Raw genomic sequence first — 24831 nt, 5'->3', positions numbered from 1 at the left:
GTTCTATCCTGAATGCTTGCCTGGCCTGGTTTATCTCATGTCTTAGATCACACTTGATGATCATATCAAGTGGCCCCATGGCACAAAACAAGTTAGGCCAAATTTTTTAAATATGGTTAACAAAAATTAAAATAATTAAATTGCATTAATACTTCTTTGTGTTCAAAGTACTTAACTTATCTTAACAAAATGATTTCTTTATTAAAAGTTGTGTTTTAACTTGTCTGGAGTTTGTCTTAATCCTCTTTATTTAGGCAGGTTTTCTTTGTGCCTATGAATATGTCTTAAAGTTCCACTTGCAGGTGAACTGACCCAATTCAAGTGTGCTGAATTTTACATGTGATATATTAACATATGCATGTAAGTCTGCATGCATGCATATATATGTATATGCATATGTATATGTGAAGGAGTTGTGCCATGTGATGGGGATACAAAGAAATGTGAAAATACGATCTCTGACTTCAAAAGGGCTCACAATAAAATGGGGGAAACCACATTCAAATAACTTTGTATGTATAAGATATATAGAGTATAAATGGAATATTATCATAAAAGGAAAGAACTAGGAGTGTGTGGGGATGAGGTGAACTGGAAAAAGTTTTTCATGGGAAATGGGTTTTGATATAAGTCTTAAAAGAAACTAGGAGGCGATGGCTGGGTTGCACAGTGGCTAGAGCACCAGCCCTGGAGTCAGGAGGACCTGAGTTCAGATGTGACCTCACACACTTAACACACGCTATCCATGTGACCATGGGCAAGTTACTTAACCCCAATTGCCCTGCCCTCCCCCCTCCAAAAAAAGAAAAAGAAAGAAATTAGGAAAGCTAGGAGTCAGAGATGAAGAGGACAAACAATCCAGGTATGAAGGATAGCTATAATTTAGACAAAGTGCAATAAAGCCATGTATAAACATTTTCCTTTGGGTATTAAACATAGCACTTTGGGACCCATCAATTAAAAATTATTGTTTAATTAGCTCATTTGTTAATTAATGAAAGTATGAAAATTAAAACATTCTATCAAATTCTATGCAATAGCATTATTTGGACTTTTCTTAACACTTGATATCTGGAAATTAAGTCTTTATGTGAAAATGAGAAGTAGAAGCAGGTAGGTGCATATTAATGTGTGTGTGTGTGTGTGTGTGTGTCTGTGTGGGTGTATGTATAGAATTTAACCCATCATCAATATATTTGAAAATGCCATCCCTGACACTCAACCACTGGGATAACCATCTAATATGTCCTTATTAAGTTCTTATTTCCTCCAACTGCTCATGAATCCCCAGGTAATCCTTCCTCATCAGTATCACTCCTATAAATAATCTGCCTATTCTTTTTCTGCTTCTTTCTACTGAACTCAAACTAAACTTTCTTGACCCTTTTTTTCATCTTATACTAAATATCTTCCATTCCTGTCTATCATATACCCCAACCCATCATGTAGTTTCATATCAATCATAATTTTATCTCCTTAATTGTCATATATTTCAAGAAATCACATGGACTGGAGAAAAGATGAAATTAGCAAAAAGAATGGAAAAAATGCTCATCTTCCCTTCCAGCAAACAATGTAAACTTAGAAAGTATAGAAATTACTCCCGTTTTGCATACTTCACAAATCTGGACAAGGTAGTAAAAAATAAAAATACGACCATTACTTAGATGAATAATGATCACCAATTCATGATGATAAATGGTGATTCGCAGAATCATCTTAGCAAAATGCCAGGAGATATTTTGGGAAATCCAATAAAAGTTCAGGTATAGTTCTAGAATGAATCCCTCATTAAAAATGTTTCCCCACTAAAAATTGCAATGAAAATAACATAGTATTAATGATTAATGAATACAATGAATAGCTTTACATTGGCCTTTTATTACTACAGGAAATAATTATTTCACTTCAACATGCTTTAGCAAGCATCAAGAGTTAACAGAACATCTTCTCTTACAGTTTCTTTGCTACAGAAATTGTACCTACAGAAAAAAATGTAAAATTAACCAAAATTATCTTATTATCTTCATCTCTTAAGCATTTATATTTTTCTCTAGTAATTTGAGTAAGTTATATCTCCTTTGTTAGACTGTAAATCCTCATATCATAGGAGTTAAAGCTAAAAGGAACAGTATGGTACAAGCTACATTGAGGTCAGGGACTATGCTTTTTACATTGTAGGTATTTAATAAATGTTTGCTTGATTGGATTGAATCAATTCTAACCCTCTCCTTTTACTGCTACTACTACTACTAAGTACTTCTATTACAACTAACTTATATATATTGCACTTACTATGTTCCAAGCACTGTGCTAAGCACTTAATAAATCACCTGATTTGATCCTCACAACAACCTTGGGAGGTAGGTGACTGTTAGTATCCTTATTGTACAGATGAGGAATCTTACACATAGGTTAAGTGACTTGCCTAGGGTCACATAGCTAGTAAAAGGGGGTTAAATTTGACTTCATGTCTTCTTGACTACAGGACCATTGCTCTATCCACTGTGTTACTTAGCTGTCCCCTATGAGCACCATAAAGTCCTATGATTAAGTAACTACTTTAAGGTCACACATGTAGCAAAGCATTTGCATCTTTCAAAACATTTAATTGAGAGCTTTGATTGTAGTAGGTCCTCAATAAATGTGTTTTTATAGTGTCTTAAAGTATAAATATAGATGATTGAGTTTGCTAAGGCTGCAAACTTTCCTTGTACTTTATGAAGACATTAAAATGGAGAGAGACGAGGGCTTCCAGGATCCAAGCCACTGTTGTGAGAAGGGGAGAGGGTACTGGATATTCCACAAGATCTGACTTGTAAATTTTGCCTCAGATATGTCCAGTTAAGGACCTTCCAAGTAACTTCAAGAAGTGCAAGGCCCAGAGGACTGGGAATGGAGTTAATCCTTGTATTTTAAAACATTGTCAACTATTTAATATGATATTTCAGAAAAGAATCAGGGCATACCCTGAAAGATTTTAAAAATACTGAAATGGGATGGCTAGGTGGCACAGTGAATAGAGCCCCAGCCCTGGAGTCAGGAGGACCTGAGTTCAAAATCTGACCTCAGACATGACACAATTAATAGCCATGTGACTTTGGGCAAGTTACTTAACCCCATTTGCTTTCCAAAAAGCAAAAAAAAATATTGACAGAACCCATAATCAATCAATCAAAAATCAGGCATGTATTTGCCATGTATTACATGCCATGCACTGTGGTAGGTACTAGTCAAGGAAATCTAGGAGTACAGAATACCTCCAGCATAAAGGAATGCCAAGGAAATGTTAAAGAAACATGGAAATAAGTCTGCTGTTTCATGGGAAAATGCCTCAGTTAATAAGTGATTTTCATAAATAAACTTGTACTTAATATTCTAGAGAGGAAAGTATTACTAGCTTCAAAATACTGCCATAGAACCCTTATGCACCTTGAGTGCTAAACACTGATTCTATGGAACATCATTTGTGGAGCTGAATTTGAGCACAATACTGCATATTCCTTGAAGTTGCTGCTCTGTGAGGACAGTTAGCATGCTCAAATTAAATCAGCTATTTATTAAACACCTGCTATATGCTATATGCAAGAGCCTTGCCAAATACTACAGATAAAAAGATAAGAAAAATCTTTAAGAAGATTTTATTCATCCTTGTATTCCTTTCTAGCAATTTGTCCAGCATTTAATGGCACTCAGGAAATGTTTGTTAAATGTTAAATAAATATATGAAGCAACTCAAGAAGCCAGCTCAGAGTAAAGCATATCGTTACTCCTGTTGTTTTTAAGTTTATTTTTCTCATATTTTAGCTCATTAGCAGGACTGGAATTTTTAGACCTTTCCAAAAAGGCACGGCTTGGGATTATTTTGACCATAAAGGATGGAGGAAGAAATTGTTATGTGACCATTAAATAATTTCCCATTGTAGTAACCAGGAATTTACCACACAACATTAATTCAACCATGATCATTTTGCAACAACAACAATAATGAATTACAACCAAACTCTAAGATAACATGGCACAACTGTAGTATAATATTATTCAGTCCAAAGTGTCCTTAATGGTATTGACCACATTATTCTATGGAACTAACTGCCATCTATGATGACATTTCCCTTAACTTTGTTTTCCCAGAGTCAATTAAATGTTTGCTAATTTTATGATGTTGTAAGTTCACTCATCTCTCTGAGTTTCAGTTTTCTTATCTATACAATGAAAGACTTAGATTGATGATTTCTAAGCTTCCTCCTCCCTCTAAATTCTGTGATTCTATACTCCTTTGAAGTATGTTAGGTAGAGACATACTTAAATGATTTGGAATTTCATGATGGTAGAATCTCAGGGTCAAACTCTGACCTTTTCATGGACTTTCATTGAATGACACGATCTCAACTGAAACATATTTAAAAGCTCAATTTTCCTAAAGTAAACTATTGTCTCATGAAATATTTCACATGTAAGCTAAAGGTAATACGAGAAGGGTGCTGACACAAATCAATCTCAAAGTAAATTTTTCTGTGTAAGCATTTTACAAATATGTCTCTTCAATATTTCATATGTCTCTTGGTTCACAATAAAAAATACTTACGTTTGTCCACCTGAAGTTTCTACAGTGATCGTTGATGCTCCTACTCTGGGCAGGGTTGGATTGATCACATTGTTGTTCCAAAGAAATTTAACTCTCTGAATTGTACCAACATCTAAATCTGAATCAAACTCGTTAGAATGTGTATAACCTGGTTGTAGGCTCCCCCTTGGAAAAGAAGAAAATATCAAATTCAAGTACAAAAATCTCCATATATATATTTACTTATAAAAGCTATACATGATGAATATTTTGCTAATTCAATTGTGTTTCCAACGTATTAAACAGAGGCAAAAAATAACACAGACATAGTTGTAATTTATGCCCCCAAATGCCTCATAATATTTTAATATATTTTGGTCACAACTTTCTCCTACAATTTAATAAGTGATGACCTCATTAAATCTTTTTCCTCCATCTTTTGTGTTAACCTCATAATTGTTTACTAATTATAAACACGTGGTAATAAAAATAAGAAAAAATCATTTTATGAAATAAAAATAAATTATTGGCCCAATAAGTAGCAATGCACCAAAGTTAGAAACCCAATTCTGAGGACAATTTCTGCATGCAAAATTCAATAGGAAGTCCTGTGATTGGCTTTATAAAATGTATATAATACTAAGTCACTTTTCACAGTAATGAAACTATAAACAATAATTTGGGTAAAACATATTTACATAACATAATAATTCCAACATGTAAGATATTTGATGATATTGAACTCACTTGTAAATCTCATATTGCCTGCTGTTTCCATTACTTCCAAACAAAGAAACTACTACTGTTCCAGTAACCTTTGCTCCAGACAGTGTGACAGCTGCCTTATACCTCCAACCTAGGGAGAAAGATAGAAATATGGAGAAATAAATATATTGAATGTATAAACATGAATATATAAGTAGAAAATAGATATTTCTGTAAAACATAATTTATGCAGCAATAACAAAATATAATAATTTAATTGTATAATGAATGATTCTTATTAAATAAAAAGATTTAAGTAATTCCTTTATTTGCAAATTTTAACTTCTTACTAATAAAATGAATTCAAACTAATGTCAATGGAGTTTTCTAAGTAACTTAGACATTGACTTAAATTATATTATGCAAACATTATAATGTTTGCAACTTCTGTTTGGTAAAGAATTTTTGCGTCTATGATACAATTATTTTAATATTAACTGATTTTAAGCAACTGTACAATATTAAATGTGGAAGAAGCCTAAGAGAATTTCTAGTCTGGTGCCCACATTTTTGTTGATGAGCACCTTGAAATCTTATGCAAACGAGAGCTATTATAAGAAAACCAGAGCACAGACTATAATGATAATAGCTAATATTTTATAGCCCTTAAAATTTCCAAAGTGCTTTACATATATTATCTCATTTGATACCCAAAATGACCTTGTAAGGAAAGTGCTATTCTTAGCCCCATTTCACAGAAGAAGAAATCAAGTCTTAGAAAGGTGGGGTGACTTTCCAGGGGTGAACTCAGGTTTTCTGATTCCAACTTCAGTGCTCATTCTACTCTAATCTTGCCCAGAGTCACACAGTTAATTAGTGACAAACCCAGCCCAAGACTACAACTCTGATGTCTCTTCATAACATTTTTTTTCCACGATCCTGTTGCTTGTATTTTATTGCTACATATTTCAGACTTGGCTTGTGATTTGTGCTTTCTTAAAATAACATTACTTTTTAGATAGTCAATTGATATTTTTCATTAAATTAATCTGTCCTCTGACTCAACCTGCAATTTTCCCAAATTTATAAATTTTATATAAAAATTATATCGATTGTGGTTACTTCCCCAACTTGCAGATCACTATCACAATGTTTGGCAGTTTATGAAAGGTTTTTCCCACAAAAAAATTGTGAAGAGTATAATGATCGCCATATTATAGATAAGAAAGCCAAGGCTTTGGAGGTATAAGGTATTTGACAAAGGTCACATGTTAATATAAGCAGCTAGCAGAGACTGGAATCGAACCTTTCTTCATATTGTGACTTTAGAGTCCATCTTATTAAAACTTTCATTTTCCAGGTGAGGAAACAGCAAGTCATAGAGATTAAGGAATTTATCCAGAGTACCACAGCTAGGAAGGATCAGAAGTGGGATTTGAACCTTAGGTCTCCCTGACTCCAAGTTCCTCACTCTGTTTAGTCTGCCACATTATCTCATATGGCTCATCTACACAATTCGCTCTTGGGGCAAAATTGTGAAGTAAAGGTGTCTTCTACATCATTAGCCTCTTGGTTCTTTGTCCTCTTCTCTTTTCTTTCTTTTACTGGCCAGAGCACATGGAAATGATGCCACATTCCACTATACATAGCTATTCTCAGATCCTTTATATACTCTAAGCTATGAATAAGCTATTATTACGCCTCATAGTATTTATCTTTCAGCAGTTCTTGGGTAAAGATCATTAAAAATGGACTGACCAAAGGAGTAGGGAACTTGTGACCTCCAGGCCACATGTGATCCTCTAAGTCCTAAAGTGTAAATATTTGACCGAATCCAAACTTCAAAGAACACATCTGTGAATCTCTGAAGTTTGGATTCAGTTAAAGGGCCTTACTTGAGGACCTAGAGGACCACATGTGGGTTCAGGGCTACAGGTTCCAAAGACGTGTTTCTTAATAAATGTTTCATAATATTCACAAAAGAAAATATGGGTGTATGTTTAAGGACCCTGAGAAAATTGCCAAAATCTCAGTTATAGAAACTAGGAAATTTATTTTATGAAAACTCTGGGTATTTGTCAATCTGTTTCAAGAAGCATCTGAAAGCAGAGATGTTCATTTCTACATCCAACACATTTAACAGTGGAGCCATGGTGTGGTGTCATCCAGATTTTTCAGGCCAGGGAATTGGCCTGAAAAACTGAATTGGCCATCAGGTTCCAAAGACATCTCCTCAATATGGTCAGTTCCATCCTTTTTCTATATGAAGCGGAAGGAGACTTTCCAACAGGCAATAACAGTGTCACAGAGTTTTGAAAATAAGGAAAGTCAAATGGAAACTTACGAGCAAAATTACTGGCATCCCCAGTGTTGAGATAAAAGACCTGTCCCACTGCTGCCGTTTTACCAGCAAATCTGTCAGCATAGTGGCCCATCTGTGGGCATCCTCCAGATGGACAAGGGAAGCACTTGTTCTAATGAAAATACATAAATGGTAAATGAGAACAAGTTATCTTTCCAGGTTTTACCGCCATACACTCACCCCATCCACTTAATTATAAAAAAAAAAGCAAATATAATTCTGGTACCTTCATGAGAGTTGAGAAAAAAAAATCTTATGTCTAAAAATACATAAATGAGTTATCTTGTCCTCCAGACTATGTCTGCATAATGTAATAAGTGTTGAACTGGTAGCTTAAATTGAATGATGAAGGCAGCTTTCAACAAACTTCTACTAATGAGTGTTAGCATAACCTAACAATGGAATATGGACCTATGACCTTCCCTTGACCCACCCAGTAACCATAGATAGCATTTATACAGCACACAGCATTTGCAAAGTGCTTTTCTATTGTTATTTCCTTTGGTCCTTACAACACAACCTGTAAGGTAAAAGCCACTGTTATTCCCATTTTACAGATAAAGAAACTGAGGCTGAGAGAGATTGAATTAGTTGCCCAGGGTCCCATCAATAGGAGTTTCTGAGGAAGAATGAGAATTCAGGTATTTATAAAACCAATTCCAATGCAGTATCTATTGACATAAATAAAACTAGAACTTGAGATATTTTTACTTGAGAAATGACATTCAACATTGATCATTTTAGAAAGAATATTTGTATGAACATAAGAAAGGTTAGTTTTTAAAAGTAATTGAGTGAACTTAATCAACATTTGGGATCCAAGATCACAACACAGTGATGCTGCACTGCATATCTAAGCAAATCTCTTTTTTCCTTCATAAGGAATCTAAAACTCTGTTTATAGTAGGCCACACCACTGGACAAAACTGAAAAATCCAGTCAGGTATGAGGATGTTTAGATGACCTATGCTTTTGACAAACTTTCTGATTTTAATTCCATTTTTAATTTGGCAGCAGATAGACTTTAGATCAGATTTCTATACGCTGTATTCTTCTGAAAAACGTCTCCCAAATAAAGTTTCCAAAATTTTACTAAATGAAACAAATATTTAATCAGTACTTATAAGGGAAAGTTAAGATGAGACAATCATTAGAGTAATTGGAACCAGAATGAAAATGTCATATTTACTCTAAAAATACTAATATCATTATGTGATTAAAATCAGGTTTATGAGACTTGGAGTCATTATGTAGCAGCCTTGATTGAAAATAGTTTGTGTGGAAAATGATACTAGAAATCAATAAATTCTTAGAGCAAGAAGGGTCTTAGAGAAATCTAACCCTATTTTCTCATCTTCAAGGCAAAGAATTTGGAGCCCAGATATAATGCTTTATGTCACATCGTGTAAGAATAGGACTGGAACCCAGGTCATCTAATTTCTAGTTCAGTGTTCTTTCCACAATATCACAATGTTCAGAACTATTCTATATAGATCAGGTGGGATGGGAGACTTAGGTATATTCTATTTAGTTGTTCTCAAGGACTGAAGGAAATGTATGTGTGTATGCTGGAGAAAAGGAGAAACAGGTGCCATTTGATAGATATCTTGAGAACTGTTAAACGAAAGGGAAAAAAATGTTCTTTTGGGTCACAATAGACAGAACCAGGAATTATGGATAGAAGATGAAAGAAGCTACATGATAGTAAAAAATATTGACAATTATAATTTCTAATAATGTAATGGACTGGTTATGAGTCCACCTTAATAGAGGACTTTCATAGCCCCTGGATGGTCACTTTTCAGGCATGTTGTAATAAGGATAACTTTCAAGTATACTTTGCATTAAATGGCCTCTAATTGTTCTTGTTCCTTCCAGGTCTATTACTCTGTGTAGAGAAAGGCCTTTTCTCTGTTTCTTGACATGTGGTTTCATTTATAAGGAAGCTCATAGTAAGGAAACTCCCACCATCAGTGCAGATGAGCACCTTTCCAGAGCACTAAGAAGTTAAGCTACAAGCCAAAGGTCAAGCAAATGTGTGTCAGAGGTAGGAAGAGAACCCAACTTTTATAGACTTGGAACCCAATTCTCTATGCAGCATGCTATGCTAACTCTCATGGTGAACAATTACTTACTGCCTCAAAAACTTTGTAGGAAGCACATGCGTATCCAGAAAAGCCACCTGGGTTGAGGATGCTATCCGAATAATACTTGTAACTCCGCAGGTGATTACACGCTACAAAATCACGAGTTCCTGTGAAATTAGATGGGATCACACAGAATGGACATTGCATTATTTTATTTGGATTCAAAATTATTATTAGAAATTAATGACATTTGCATAAGTTATAGGCTTCGTAGATCATGGTCAAACTTTAAGGACATATCACACTTTTTAGAAACTATAGTTTGCTTTGTGATACCAGGCCTGTCATTTCATCAATACAGGGAGCTCCTGGGAAAAGGGTTCCTCTACCAATGGAGGGTGACACATTCTCTTCAACTTAGAGAGAAAACTCAGCTAACAAGACATTTAGCGACTTGCCTGGCATCTTGCAACCATTATTTGTCTGAGGTAGGATTCACCTGAGATCTCTCTCATTATATGTGCACTCTCACCACTAGACCACTCTGACTCTCAAAAGTAGAGAATGATTACAAAAATTGCATCAAATATATATATGTGTGGGGGGAATTTATCTTGAGGCATAATGGATTTACTGGGGTTCTATAGTTAAATTAAAGGACAAGCTGGACTGACCCAATGGAAATCTTTTACAAATCTATTTCCTTTCATAACTACATATCCCCACTCAAGGACAGAGGTCTCATATAATAATAGAGAACTTTGGAACAGACTTTGAAATCCATAGCTCTATAGAAGACTAAGGCAAGGTTTTGGCAAGACATCTTGGTAAATTAGCAATATGGTAATAAGCATTTTACTGGTAACTTTTGTTATATGATGAATTGACTTACCTTCCCAGATTCCATTTATATCAATAATTGAAGAAATGACATTCTTCTGACATCCAGGCATTTCCTCTCCTCCATTTGGGAAGAAATCAAGGTGTCCCACTATTTGACTTGTCCCCAAACCTAAGACATTTGAAACAAGTGTTAAGTGCATTTGAATGCATTGTGAACAAATTAATTATGGTTCATCATAGTTGCAAGAGTCAAGAGGAAAAGCTCACCTAAATTAGGAAGGAAAGGAGCAGCATCTGTGTGAATGACATCAACAAATAAAGCATCACTGGGATCCAGTCGAACTTCTTCTGGGGTCCCTTCAAAGCAAGGCTCAGCAGGATCCAATCCTGGGTGAAATATTGTTTTATTTTAGTTATATTTTTATCTCATATAATATAAACCATTATTTAATTTGGAACTCAAAATCTTGTGGAAATGAATGTTGAAAACTAAAATTAAATAAATAAAATTTTAAAAATTTGATTTAAAAATAACAAATATTTTTTGATCATGGGATGGCAGGACCAGTACAATAAAATGACAATTTTACCCAAACAAAATTATCATTCAACAAAATCTTTATTCAATTATCAAAAATTATATAAATGAGAAAAATAACAATAAAATTCTTTTGCAAAAATGAAAAAGTCAAGAATATTAAAGGAAATAACGAACAAATGTAAAAAAGACTATGAGCCATATTTAGTGGCAGCCATATATGACATTGTGTATAGAGAGCTAACTACCAAGTAGGAAGACCTGGGCTCTATTCATCTCTTTGATGTGCAATATGTCACACTGGATGTGTGACCCTGGGCAAGTAACTCAATCTCTCAATGTTTTAGGCAACTCTATGATTTACAGAGAATTGGTGACCTGAATTGGTCACTCCACATCAAAGAATTCACTATCAATGAAATCAGAATTCTAGGCCTTATCCCTAAGAATTTTTATAGAAAATCTCTGTAGATATAATCACTTTCATTTGGTGATTTATGTAATAATGATGATAATAATATAACAGGTCACATTTAGGTAGTGCTTGAGTTGCATAGTACATTTCACTCAAAAATTCATTGAAGATATGTTATTTGAGTATTTATTTTCTCTGTGCTGCAGATGAGGAAATTGAGGCTAAGAAGGTTAAGTAACATGGCCCAAGATCTTACATGTGTGTGTGTATTTTGATAATTGTGGGGAAAGATAGTTTGAATTTCTTATTATTTTTAGAATATCATTGGATCTTTTGTTGCCCTCTCTTTTATAAAATGAATTTTCTGAGCATCACAGTATTTATCACTGGGTTTCAATTCATAGAAGGCAGGGAAAACCAGTTTTAGAATTGTCAATCAAAGGGCGGCCAAGTAGCACAGCGAGTAAGAGCACTGGCTCCAGTGTTGGGATGACCTGGATCAAATCCGGGCTCAGATACTCAGCACCACACCCTGAAATAACTGGCTGTGTAACCTTGAGCAAGTTACTTAACCCCGATTGCTTTAAAAAAAAAAAAGAATTGTCAATCACTTGAATGACATCACGGTGGTATTAAGCTTGAGGGAATTAGAAGGATGGGGGGACATTTAGCCTACCAAGAGAATTTCAAACTTTACTGAGAATTTCTCTCCTATGAAGCCTGTGAAAATAGCAACTTTTTTCTAAATGCTCCTATAAGGTGGTTAAAATATAAATACAGAATGCAGATTCTCCAGAGAATCCCTGAGTTTTCCTGATTTTTTTTTGACAATCATGATGTTAAAGACAAAAAGAAGTGAATAGATAAAAGTTTAAAAGAGCTTTTTAAATTTATGTTCCCAAAACTTTCATCGCTTGTCAAGGATAAGATTATCTTTGTGAGGTAAAATAATCTAATTATCCCAGTCCAGGAAATGTAGTGAGATCAAGTGTCTCTTCCAACAAATGGAATAATTTTATATACCTTACCTATATGATGCTCATAGCAGGCAAAATGAAAGAGATTTTTAATATTTTACATAACATTTAAAAGATCACCAAGTTTCCATCATGTTCATCCTCATGTCTTAATTATACCACGGCAATGTAAGCACAACATTGCAGGTTTCACCATCTTAATCCTACCTGTGATTCGTCCAATGAGACCATTTGATCTTCTCCCAGCCTCTCCAGCAACATGGGATCCGAGACTGTGGCCAATGATGTGAACATTGGAAGGAGAGTATTCAAGCTCGTTCTGATGAGAGAACAGGTCTTCAGAAATGGCTAGGTTGGTATTTGTGATGTAATCATGACATAAAGACTCCTTAAATGTCTTTATTGAAGGTTGTTTCCAACTTCTCAACAGTCTAACTTTAAAGTAAGGGAGAATATTAAAGTATTCATGATTTATGGTTTTTATCCTGTACTTTCTTCTTTTCTTAAGAAACATTGTCTTTAGGATGATTTTATTGTGGTTCAGGGAAGTTGAAGATTTGATACTAATTTCACTATTTAGGATTGTTAGAAGCTTCCCAAATCAAAGATTTAGAATAAGAAGTGCTAGGAAGAAATTGCCCAGCTATTTTCAGTTTGAGTCTAATATTTCTCATGTCTTCAAGTGACAAGGATTATAGGTCATAGTGGTGAAAGTGCCCTCAGAAGTCATCTAATCCAACCATTTCAATATTAAGGAATGAAGACAGAAAATTGACTAGCCCAAGCTTATACAAGGAAGTTTAGTAGTAGAGGTGGAATTTGAACTAGGATCCTCAGACCCTAAATCAAGCATTCTTTCCACTGTGTCCCACTGCTTTCCAACATTTCTTAGAGGCTGATATTGATATATGCACAAATAATTTACCCCTTGATAACTATCTTGGCACTGTAGTTTTCAAAACTAGCAAAATTCAGTCAATCAAGTTGTGCAAATGAGTTGTAGGAAGTTGGGGGTGAGGTGCGTCGATTAAACTAATTGCTTAATCATTTTTTTAAAGCAGAGGAGCAGGCAATTTAGGCAAAATGAAAAAAAAAATAGGTCTGTGTTCATAATTATAGTAAACACTCATATAGTTCCTTAAAGGTCGCAAAGCACCTAACAAATATTGTCTCATTTTATCCTCACAGCAACCCAAGGAATTAGATGCTATTATTATATCCACTTTGCAAATGGGGAAACTGAGGCAAAAAGAGGTTAAGTGACTTGCCCAGGGTGATTGTCAGTAAGTGTCTGAGGTCAGATTTGAACTTGGTCTTCTTAACTCAAGATCTAGCATTTTATACACTGAGCTGCCTTCATCATTGTTTGCAGACAAAAACCCAAATGCAGACACACTTCTGTTCCCTCCTGGACAAGTAAAAAAAAGTTAAAACCTTTGTATAAAAAGGCTCATGATGACCTTTAGAAATTGTATGAGCACATCATTCAAAGAACAATGGATAGAGTGTATGAGATAGCATGAAGAAACCTGGTTACCTTCAGATAATCCACAAAATAGGCTATTTCAGCCCCTACTACTCGAACATTTTGTGTGGCTTGGGTGTATAAAGTCCGTGAGCCCTTTTTCCAGTCCACACAAATGCAGTTTACCTCTTCCACTTTAAACAAGGTCTAGAACAAATACAAGAAAAATAGTTAAATCATTAAGGGAGTGTTAGAACATCCATTTTAAAAGATTTTTTTCTTTTACTTATCACTAAGAAATATTATGAATTATATCTTCTTATTTTTAATTAACTTTTATGTTTATTTTTAGTTTACATAATTCATTACCACAAGATTTTGTTTTACAAATTTTCTCCCTGTCTTTACCCTACCCACCACCCCAAAACAGTGATCCCACTATATACCCCCTCCCCTAGTCTGCTCTCTCCTATATCCTCCCTCATTCCTCCTCCAACAATCAAGCAAGATTGATCTCTATACTCCAGTGCCTGTAAATCTTGATTCCCTGTAGCATGTAAAAAAATTATATATTTAGTAAACATTTCATTTTAAACTTTGTATTCCATATTCTTTTCCTTCCTCCCTCATCACCCACCCCTACTGGGAAGATAAGCAATTCAATGTAGGCTGTACATGTGTAGCTATGCAAAACATGTCCATAGTGCATATGTTGTAAAAGATTGACTATATTTCCCTCCATCCTATCCCACCTCCCACTTGTTCTGTTCTCTACTTTGATACTGTCCCTTTCAGAAGTGTGTACTTACAACTTCCCTCCCCCCCAGCCTGCCCTCCCTTCCATCATCCCCTCTGTCATCCCCTTCCCCCCTACTCTCCTGTAGGGTGAGATACCCTATTAATTCTGTATGTCATTCCCTCCTTAAGCTAAATCCAATGAGAGTAATGTTGACTCATTCCCTTTTGCCTTCCTGTTCTTCCCCTCCATTTTAACAGTTTTCCCTTACCTCTTCTATATGGGATAATTTACCCCATTCTCTCTCTCCCCATCACCTCTCATTATATTCCTCTGTAATAGTAATGGAATATAAAGATCCCCCTGTATTGGCTTGGTTTTTGGTTTGATTGTGTTGAAACCAAAGCTTGTCAATCCCACTTGTGGGATGGACTTTTTGACGGGAAAAGAGAGTGCTGAACTGGGAGGACTGGTGACGTAAATTTAGAGAGACGCAAGAAAAGAGAGAGGCAGAAGAACTTTTTGGAAGCAGCATCTTGGAGCCAGAGAGAGACTGAGAGGATTGTTGAGGGCCGCTTTGAATTGCCCAGGACTTTTGAGAGCTGACACCCAGAGCTGCCAAGGGCTGAGGAGACATGGCTGTTATGCTGGTACTTTGTCTCTCTGTTTTGATGTTGTTTTGCCAGATTTGTCCACTGGTGAAAGACAGTCCTGTTTTTGCAGAGGTTTTGGAACCTTGCTGTTGGTTCAGAGCTCCAAAGACTGTTCTGCAGACAGAGAATGAATTAATGAAGACACTGGCAATGTATCTTATGGCCTCTCAATTTCACCTTTTAAGTATAATCCCTTCCTATTCAACTGGTCCTGTGCCCTCTGTCTATGTATACCTGTACACATATATACACACACATATTTATTCATGCACCCATATACCCTCCTATATAGACATATATGTATGTATATATACATATACATTCCTATTCCCTTCAACTATTCTCATACTGAGAAAAGTTTCATAAGTTACAATTACCATTTTTTTCTATGTAGAAATGTAAATAGTTGAACTTCAATAAGTTCCTTATGATTTCTTTTCCCTGTTTGCCTTCTCATGTTTCTCTCGCTTCTTGTATCTGAAAGTTAAATTTTCTATTCAACTCTGGTTTTTTCATCAAGAATGCTTCAAAAGTCCTCTATTCCATTGAATGACCATCTTTTCCCCTGAAACATGATGCTCAGTTTTGCTGGGTAGGTTATTCTTGGTTTTAATCCCAGCTCCTTTGACCTCTAGAATACCATATTCCAAGCCCTTTGATCCCTCAGTGTAGAAGCTGCCAGATCCTGAGTTATCCTGATTGTGTTTCCCCAATATTGAAATTGTTTCTTCCTGGCTGCTTGTAATGTTTTCTCCTTGATCTGGGAACTCCGCAAACTGGCTATAATATTCCTACAAGTTTTCTTTTTCAGATCTTTTTCAGGAGTTGATTGGTGGATTCTTTCAACCTCTATTTTGCCCTCTGGTTCTAAAACATCAGGGCAATTTCCTTGAGAATTTCTTGAAGGATGAATTATAGGCTCTTTTTTTGATTATGGCTTTCAGGAAGTTCTATAATATTGAAATTATCTCTCCTGGATCTATTTTCCAGGTCAGTGGTTTTCCCAATGAGACATTTCACATTGCCTTCTATATTTTCATTCTTTTGAATCTGTTCAATTGTACCTTAATTTCTCATAAAGTCACTAGCTTCCATTTGCTACAATCTAATTCTGAAGGAATGATTCACTTCAATGAGCTTGTGAGATTCTTTTTCCGTCTGGCAAATTCAGCTTTTTAAGTCATTTTTCTCATTGGCTTTTTAAGCCTCTTTTGCCATTTGAGTTAGTCTTTTTTTTAAGGTGTTATATTCTTCAGTCGGGTTATTGACTCTCTTTTCATGATTTTCTTGCATTATTCTCATTTCTCTTCCCAATTTTTCCTCCACTTCTCTTATTTGGTTTTCCAAATCCTTCTTAAGCTCCTGTATGGCCTGTAACCAATTCATATTTTTCTTGGAAGCTTTTGGTGCAGGAGTTCTAACTTCATTGCCTTCCTCCTGTTCCATGCTTTGATCCTTTTTGACGCCTACAAAAAAAGTCCAAAGTCGGATTGCTCTGCTTGCTTTGCTTCTTTTGCTTGCTCAAGTTGCCACTCAGTTTCTTGACTTTTGAGCTTTTTGCCACAGTAGAACTCTGCTAACAGAGAGGAAAGCTTTGTCCCAAATTTATGGGGTTTTCTCATCTGTTGGAACTATTAGTTGGGTGCCTTCTCTGAAACCTCCACATGCTCTGGCTCACTGGTCATGCACCCCAGGACCTCCACTCAAGACAGCGATCCAGATCCAAGCAGGTTGAAGCAAGAGTGATTATCACTCAAAATGGTTGCTTGTTCCCCCTACAATCTGCAGGCCAGGAGCTCTGAAGCAGCTATAGCACACCACCTCAGCTGCTTCTCAACCCAGGGCAGAGGCAGGACCACACTCCTGGACTTCCTGTTCCCAAAGTCCACTGACCTCTCACTTTGTCTTTGGCATTTATGGATTGATAATTCTGAAAACCACCACAACTGCTGGTGATCTACTCTCCAGAATTCCCTCTAGCTGCAGCTGTTTGGGCCAACCTGGGGTAAAACCATGGACTCACAAGGCTGTCCTCAGCTCCCAGCATGCTGTGATCAACCCTTCCTGCCTGTCTGCTGGGCTGTCTTCAGCGGGAGGTTTGTTTCTGTCACTTCGTGGATTCTGTAGCCCTAAAGTTTGTTTAGAGTCATTTTTATAGGTATTGAGGTGGTTAAGGGGGAGCACAGGGAGTTTTCCTGTTTCTATGCCGCCATCTTGGCTCCTACCCCTGAACTATATTTTCTATATATGGTTTGTTCAAGATCTTAAAAGCTGTGAAGAAATATATCCATTACCAATAATAGGAAAATTTCAAGGATGGTATAATATGAAGCTGCTACTCTTTGATATTTAACATTCCCAAGTATTAATTTGACTTTGGTGAAAACTGGTATTTGAAGTTCAGTAAGGACTCTACTGAGGGATTCCATTGCAGCAAGTGGAGAAAGTGTATCACTGGAAACAACAGGAAGTATAATATGCAATGCGTTGTTGTTATTAAGTAATAAAAGGGACAGGTCTGTGTACAGAGATTTCCCCTAGCATGCCTTTAGAGATGAATGTAATTGGTAAGTGAAAAAGTTTGTTAGTTTATTTAATATGCCCTATTTTCAATGAAACTAAAAAGATTTTGGGACAAACTAATATAATTCTCTTTATACCTACAACCCTGGAAAGGTATTTCACATGAAAAAATATCCTGCTGTTAGATAATTCAAACCTTTTGTACCTTCCTTTAGAACCAAAAGTAGCATGGGGGCAAATGGGGCTTTGCTCCAGGGAGCTGATATTCCACATAGGAGGTGAAGGGGAATATGGGATGCAAACACTTCTCTGGCTACAGTACTGTAGCTATAGTCTACTTTACTGGATACCAGCTTCCTCTCTCTCCCCAGTCCCAAACCTAGTATGTAGAAGTGCTAGGACTGTTTGGGGAGAGGGGATGGGTTTCCCCCAAGGGGAATAATTATTTTTCTCTGTCACCATGACCCTCACACACCCAAATAGATTTCCCACAGCAGTATTAGTTTAGTTAGGCTCTGCTGATGAATCCTAACCTCCCATCTTAGCTTCTTCACAGAAAGTCAGGCATTCTGACAACACAGGCATTTAATGTAAAAGTTTGTTTAATAGAATTAAAATTTGCTGAATGCTTAAAGAGGGAGGTATTGAGGAAGAGAAAAAGAAACCTTTTGGCTCCTGAGGGCCATATCCCACCAGAATGGGACATGAGGACCTGCTCTGTTAACCAATAATCCAGAGCATACCAGGAGAAGAAGCCTTGAGGAGACCCAGGTGTAGTGGTCCTGTAGCCTGGAAGGTCACATGTGATCTTCTACATCCTTGGGTGTGTCCTTTTGACTGAGTCCAAGTTTTACAGAACAAATCCTTTTATTAAGTGAATTTATTCTGTGAAGTTTGGATTCAGTTAAAGGGCTCCACTTGAACACCTAGAGGGCAATACATGACCTCAAGGATGCAGGTGCTCCCCTCTACTAGACATTCATTGGGCTGCCTTTCAATCCTCATCTGCCTGCCTTCAGAAGTCTAGAACACAAGCACTTAAGGTCTGTCTCCTTAGTAACCTTGCTACCTAAATAAGAGTCATAACTCTTTGAGAATGTAAAGGGAAGTGAGAATTATATCAATTAGAGTGCTGCACTAAGAATATCAGGACTGAAAGGAAACATAAGAATAATACTAACCAGCATTTATATGGCACTGTAACTTTTGCAAAGCACTTTACATGTATTAATATCATTATATCTTCACTTACAGATGAAGAAACCAGGGCTAAGAAAGGTTAATTGACTTGTCTAGGGTCACTCAGCTAGTGTCTAAGGTAAAATTTGCACTCATATAATCCTTAATCTAAAGTCAAAACACAATACATTGTACTATCCAGCTCTGCCCCCCCCCCCCAACCCAAACTTATAACATCTAGTTAAACAGCTTGGAACAGAATCAGGAATATCTATGGTCACCTTTTCTAATTCCTTGATTTCAGCACTGAGCAAATAAAAGTCCAGAGAAGCAAAAGTGCTCCAAGACCACACTCTTAGTAAAAAGCAGATCTGGAATTTGAAGCCCAAAACTCTGACTAAAAATCTAGTGCTTATTTTCTATGCTCCCTCTCTTTTCAGTGAGGAAACTGAGACTAGAACTGACAGATGATTTGGAAAAGGGCCATCAGCTAATAAATGCTGAAGCCAGGATTAGACTCCCAAATCAATGTTCTTTCCCTCTACAATTCCTACCATGTTATAGGAAATTTTGTGTCTATGATATTAAACCAAAATGAGGATATTAACAAAGGTTCCTTTGTATCTTGCATCCTCATTTATAAGAAAAACAATTTTATAATGTTTCTCCTTCATTGTTATCTTGATTCTCTCTCTCCACTTTTCATTTACTGTAGAAAGGTAGTGTAGTTCATAATGTGTAAAAGCATGAAATGAGTAGATTGCAATAAGGCAATTGACATCATCTCCATGATCACTGTGAATTGACTTTCAATGAGCTAAATTATAGCAAATGTTCAGGGGCCATCATGTTGCCCCTATACATATTGGGTAATTAATAAATGCCTAATGAATAATCCATGGAAATGAATTAAATGAGGGGATTATCCAGTAGGCTAAAGCTCTGGAAATGGTCATAACCTGTAACTGATTTGGTTTGGGCTAATTGGAGAAGTCATTGATCTTCTCAGCCCATGATAGGTCATCAGTGTATATTTTCTGAATGAATGAATACATGTGGCCAAAATACTATTTTGGCTACTGAAAACTATGTATTGTTAAAAGGTGAAATCTCCTGGTTTTCTTTTTACAACTTTTGTGATCAGAGGGATCATAGTTTTCAACTATTGAAATCAGAAGTAAAGATCAAAAAGATGGAGGAGGTGTATATATTTTGCTTTCAGTGAGAAGAAACTATGAGCAGAACTCAATGCTGATGGAATATTTTTGTCTTGTGCCAAGTCAAATGCTTCATTTGGACATCCAAGGTTAAAGGGAAAGCCTTCAAAAAAGACTAAGAGAGTATCGTCAGTGGTAACAGAGTATAACCAGGGCAAAAAGGTATGGTAGAAAGAACGTTGGTCAGGGAGTCAAAAGATCTTGCTTGCTAACTTGCCTTACAAACTGAATATATGATCACAAGTGGGAGGCATCAGAGGCAGAATTTGAACCCAAGTACCTTTTATTCTTTTTCTCCCTTTACTTCATTGACTTTTTTGGCAGCATGCACATAAGTTATACCAGTTGACTACTTAGTTCTCACTTAACCAGAATGAAAATAAAAAACTTGTACTGTTTTTCTCATGGTGTTTTTGAGAGGATGGGTTATCTGAAGATTAGTTTAAGTGAATGAGAGGGTTGGGTTTACTATTGCTGTTCCCCTACCATGCACATGTTTGTCAGCCAGCCTTCTTCACCTTTGTCTATGAAGCCATGAACAATAAATCGAGTTTTTCTATTCTTGTTGAAATTAGAACTTTTTACAGCTGCCAAATTGTCGGGAAGAATTTCCTGTGTTAAGAAAAAAAATGCATGTCAACCCCTCTATTTTCTGAAATATGATTCTTTCAACATGAGACGAAAAGCTTCTGAGAAAAAGGTCTTTTTCATAGCTACACTAACACTATTGCAAATCACAGCCTAATTGGTAAATACCCTGGAACTCTGCCAGTATTTAGGAAATAAAGTGTGAAACATATGCTCCAATAATGATAGTGAGGGCAGTTTGAATGTGCAAAAATATGACCTAGGAGGAGGAGCTGATCCTTATTTATTATATTTAAGACAAGTATTGATATTTTAAATGTGAACTATAAGTCTCCAACTTGTTTGCACAGTAGTTTCCATGTCATCTTCCCCATTAGACTCTGAAATCTTTGAGAGTTCAGACTCTTATTTTTCCTTCTCTTTGTATCCTTGGCACTTAGCACAGAGCCTGACACATAGTAGATGCCTAATACATGTTTGCTGACATGACTTGACATAAGACAAATAGTGACTCACTGGATAATTCACATGAAAGTAAAACTTGAACTTATGGTTTTTAAAAAGGACCCCAACTCCAACTGCCTTGCTTCTCTGGAGTGTATTTAGTGAGGAATAAGGAAATCTAGGCAGTCTACTATTTCCTCTAAATAATATGCACAAATTATAAATCTTAAAATAATAGCATGACTTACTTGATAGTTGTTTGAATTTTCATTGGTATATAGAAGAAAACGGGTGTCGATACTTTCTGGAGATGAGGGGAGCACATGCAAGGGTCTTTGTACAATGCCAGCCCAGGGTATATCATCTGTAAAGCACCCCAGTCTTGAATAGCAGACTTCATCTCCTGTAATCACCCAGAAAGGAACATCTCAGTAATAAATTAAACCAGAAGGCAGTTTTTTTGAGTTTTCTGCTACACAGAATAAGGACTTGTTAAAATAATGTTTTAGATTTTACTTCTCTCTCCCAAAAATCACCAAATGGTTAAAGTTCCCCATTCCTCTTATTGTCCTTGTAAGACCTCCACAAAAACTGTTTTTGTTTTGTTTTAAATCCCACCATCTCTGGGCTGGACTCACAAGCAATAGAATCTGGGAAAAGCACACCATAGCTAATCAATCCACAAACATATTAAGCACTACTATGTGCTACACACTGTGCTAAGCACTGCTGAGGCACCTCAGTGCTGGATGTAGTGGTCCACACCATAGTCCCTGCTACTAGGGAGGCTGAACTTGAAGGATCTCTTGAGCTTAGAAGTTCTAAGCTGCCCTGGCCTAGATGATGTTGAGTCCTTGGGAGCAGGGGACTTCCAGGCTGCTTAGGAAGGGAGTGAAATGACCCAGGTCAGGAACAGTTTAGATCAAAATTTCCATGTTACTAGAGGTGATTAGATGAGACCAGGGCACAGCCCTTGTACTTCTAACCTGGAAGACATAGAGAGACCCAGCCTCAAAAAAAAATATCCTTAATTAAAGAATGAATGGTGCAGTAGGAAAAACTTTGTTCTTGTAATTTAAAGTATGTTTGAATTCCAATCCTGACAACTTGCTTTAAAAAACATAAAATTGGGGCAGCTAAGTAGTGAATAGAGCACCAGCCCTGGAGTCAGGAGTATCTGAAGTCAAATCCAGCCTCAGACACTTGACACCTACTAGTAGTGTGACCTTGGGCAAGTAACAACCCCAATTGCCTCACCTCACCTCTCCAAAGAAATAAAAACCATAAAGTAACACATAGATGTGATTTGTATTTTTTTTACTAGGTTTATGAGTCTAGATGAGTCACAGGAACTCTGAACTTCAGCTTTCTTATTGCAAAACAGGGAAGATAATAATATATACTAAGGTTGTCTGAAGGATCCAGTAAGAGAATTTGTATTTCCAGTTACCTACAGTACCTGTCAGATCAGTCCCTTAAATTCAGCATGATTCCAACTGAACTCCTTCCCACATAAAACCTGCCCCTCTTTAAACTTTTCAATTTCTATTAATAACAGCACCATCTTCCAAGTCTCTGAAGCTGGAAAACTCAAGTTCATTTTGCATTTTACTCTCTCTCCTTCATCTTCTAAATCAAATCAAATGCCATGTCCTATTTATTTAATCTCCATAGCATCTCTCACATTCTGCCTTTCATTTCTACTACTACTACAATCTCCATATTTTAAATGTTTCATTGCTTTTTATTTGGACTTTGCAACTTTGCAATACCTTTTAATGGGTCTTTCTGCCTCCAATCTCCATTATCTCTCTTATAATCTTGATAATGTAACCTTTAAAATACAACTCTTATCAAACACCATCAATGATTTCCCACTGTCTAATGGATAAAGTCTAAGGTACTTTAGTTTTAAACATTTCTACAATATGATTCCATACTTCCTTTGTAAACTTATCTAATTCTAATAAATATCAATTCCCTCATATGCTCTTAGTCAAATTAGACTATTAATTATTCCTAAGTGTCATCCTGTCTGCTTTATGTACAGTCAGGAGTACGGTGAGAAGAAGACTGAGCTTTGAGTCACATAGACTCAGATCCTTTATTTCAGCTGTGTGAACTTACAAGGTAATTTAAGTTCCCTGGGCCTCATTTAGAAAACTGTAAATTGAAGGGACTGGATTAGATGATGTATGAAGTCCTTTCTAACTCTAGATGTAATTATTCTTTGCTCATCCTTCCCCTCCCATCCTCCTTTCCTTTAAGGCCCAATTCAGGTGCTACATCCCAACAAAGTCTTCCCTATTCTGCCAACTAGAAGTCATTTTCATTTCTCATATCACCTTGCTTGGATCTCTTCTTTGCTCTTAGCATATTCTACCTTGCATTACAGCTATTTGTGTACATGACTTATCTCCCTCACTCCATTGAGTCCTCATGGGAATGAACTATATGTTTTCTCCCTTTTCTGTACATGCAGTACTTAGTACAGTTGATAATCACTATATTTCTTTTGAATTGTGCTGAACAGGAAAGCACCGCCCACATGTAAACCAATATGTTCTTGCATTCTTATATGAGGGGGACAGATGGTCCCAGCTGTAATTACTGTTGAGCATTCCCTTGACGACTTAAATTTTATCCAAGACCCAAAAGACTTTCATCTTTTAGTCTTAACTGAACCTTTGGCCCAGCTGGCAGTCAAGATGGAGGACATGCAGGCTCGGCCCATAAGCAAAAGCAATAATGAGGTTAGCATAATTCTGGGCTTGAAAATTACAATGTCAGCACTCCCTCAAAGAAAACATATTCAATGTTCACAATGCTACTAGAATTTTAAGTTAGAACACTGTTTCATGGGATATTTATTTTTGACCACCCTGTGATTACATAGGTGTAGGGACATCATTGTGAGGAACTCCCTCAGCAATGCAGATCAACCACTGCTCTGCAACTTAGTCTTAGGTAGTTACCTAGAGCACAGGGAGGTTAAGTTACTTGTACAGGATCCAAGCAGTCAGTATATACCAGGGGTGAGACATGAACCCATGTTCTCCTGATGTAGAAGCTGGATTTCTGTATATTACATCAGACTGTCTGTATAGAACAAATATTTCTGAACCATTTCACAGACTGAAGCAAAAAAGAGACTTAAATGTCCAACACTGACATAAATATGGTTTCTTACCTGCCACTATGCCCAATAGCAGAGATATTGTCCAAATTGGCAGCATCTAAATAAAGCCAAATACATAGTTGAGTCTTGGTAGAGTAACATAACAAAGATCATAATGATTCATGTTCACTTCATTTTTTTTCAATTGTTCTGTTGTGTTTTGAATAATGTACATAATAAAACAGCCTGGAAAAGATTTCCTTCACTCACCATGGAAGTTCTGGCAAGCCCCATGCACTGTTCCCAACAGCCTATAAATGTCCTTTTATAACAAAATCTTATCTTCTGCTGGCTTTGCCATGGGAAATGGGCACAAAAAGAGAGAAGCTGCCAAGTGTGTATTTCTCATTTTAA

General features: G+C 36.3%; 1 protein-coding gene across 2 annotated transcripts; it reads right to left on the bottom strand.

Moving 5' to 3' along the window:
* Nucleotides 1–1918: 1918 nt before the first annotated feature.
* On the bottom strand, nt 1919–24535 carry LOC138168662 (pancreatic triacylglycerol lipase-like). Of its 2 annotated transcripts, XM_069097568.1 has the most exons (13): nt 24490–24535; nt 21544–21702; nt 21372–21395; nt 20754–20854; nt 14032–14166; nt 12702–12813; nt 10832–10951; nt 10614–10733; nt 9770–9888; nt 7617–7746; nt 5315–5423; nt 4589–4753; nt 1919–1982 (listed from the first exon to the last, which is right to left on the bottom strand). In XM_069097568.1, exons 1-13 carry the CDS (start codon nt 24533–24535, stop codon nt 1919–1921), a joined length of 1404 nt encoding a protein of 467 aa, XP_068953669.1. The 2 variants fall into 2 exon arrangements, with proteins under 2 accessions (XP_068953669.1, XP_068953670.1); XM_069097569.1 differs by lacking the exon at nt 21372–21395 and having other exon boundaries at nt 20754–20879; nt 21548–21702.
* Nucleotides 24536–24831: the final 296 nt, after the last annotated feature.

The sequence above is a fragment of the Petaurus breviceps genome, unplaced genomic scaffold (genome assembly GCF_028583685.1).
Source record: "Petaurus breviceps papuanus isolate PSGF00001 unplaced genomic scaffold, PetGlider_PUasm1.0 37, whole genome shotgun sequence".
Taxonomy (NCBI): Eukaryota; Metazoa; Chordata; class Mammalia; order Diprotodontia; family Petauridae; genus Petaurus; species Petaurus breviceps.
Note: the sequence above shows the minus strand (reverse complement) of the source record. Positions and strands in the feature narration are given on the sequence as shown.

Excerpts from the sequence above, each read along its gene's own strand:
- LOC138168662 (XM_069097568.1), bottom strand. The coding sequence starts at position 24,535 with ATGCTGCCAATTTGGACAATATCTCTGCTATTGGGCATAGTGGCAG. Across the intron at positions 10,734-10,831 it reads TCCTTTCCTTCCTAATTTAG|GTTTGGGGACAAGTCAAATA; the intron begins GTGAGCTTTTCC and ends CAAATGTCTTAG. Across the intron at positions 7,747-9,769 it reads CCTACAAAGTTTTTGAGGCA|AACAAGTGCTTCCCTTGTCC; the intron begins GTAAGTAATTGT and ends TATTTTCATTAG.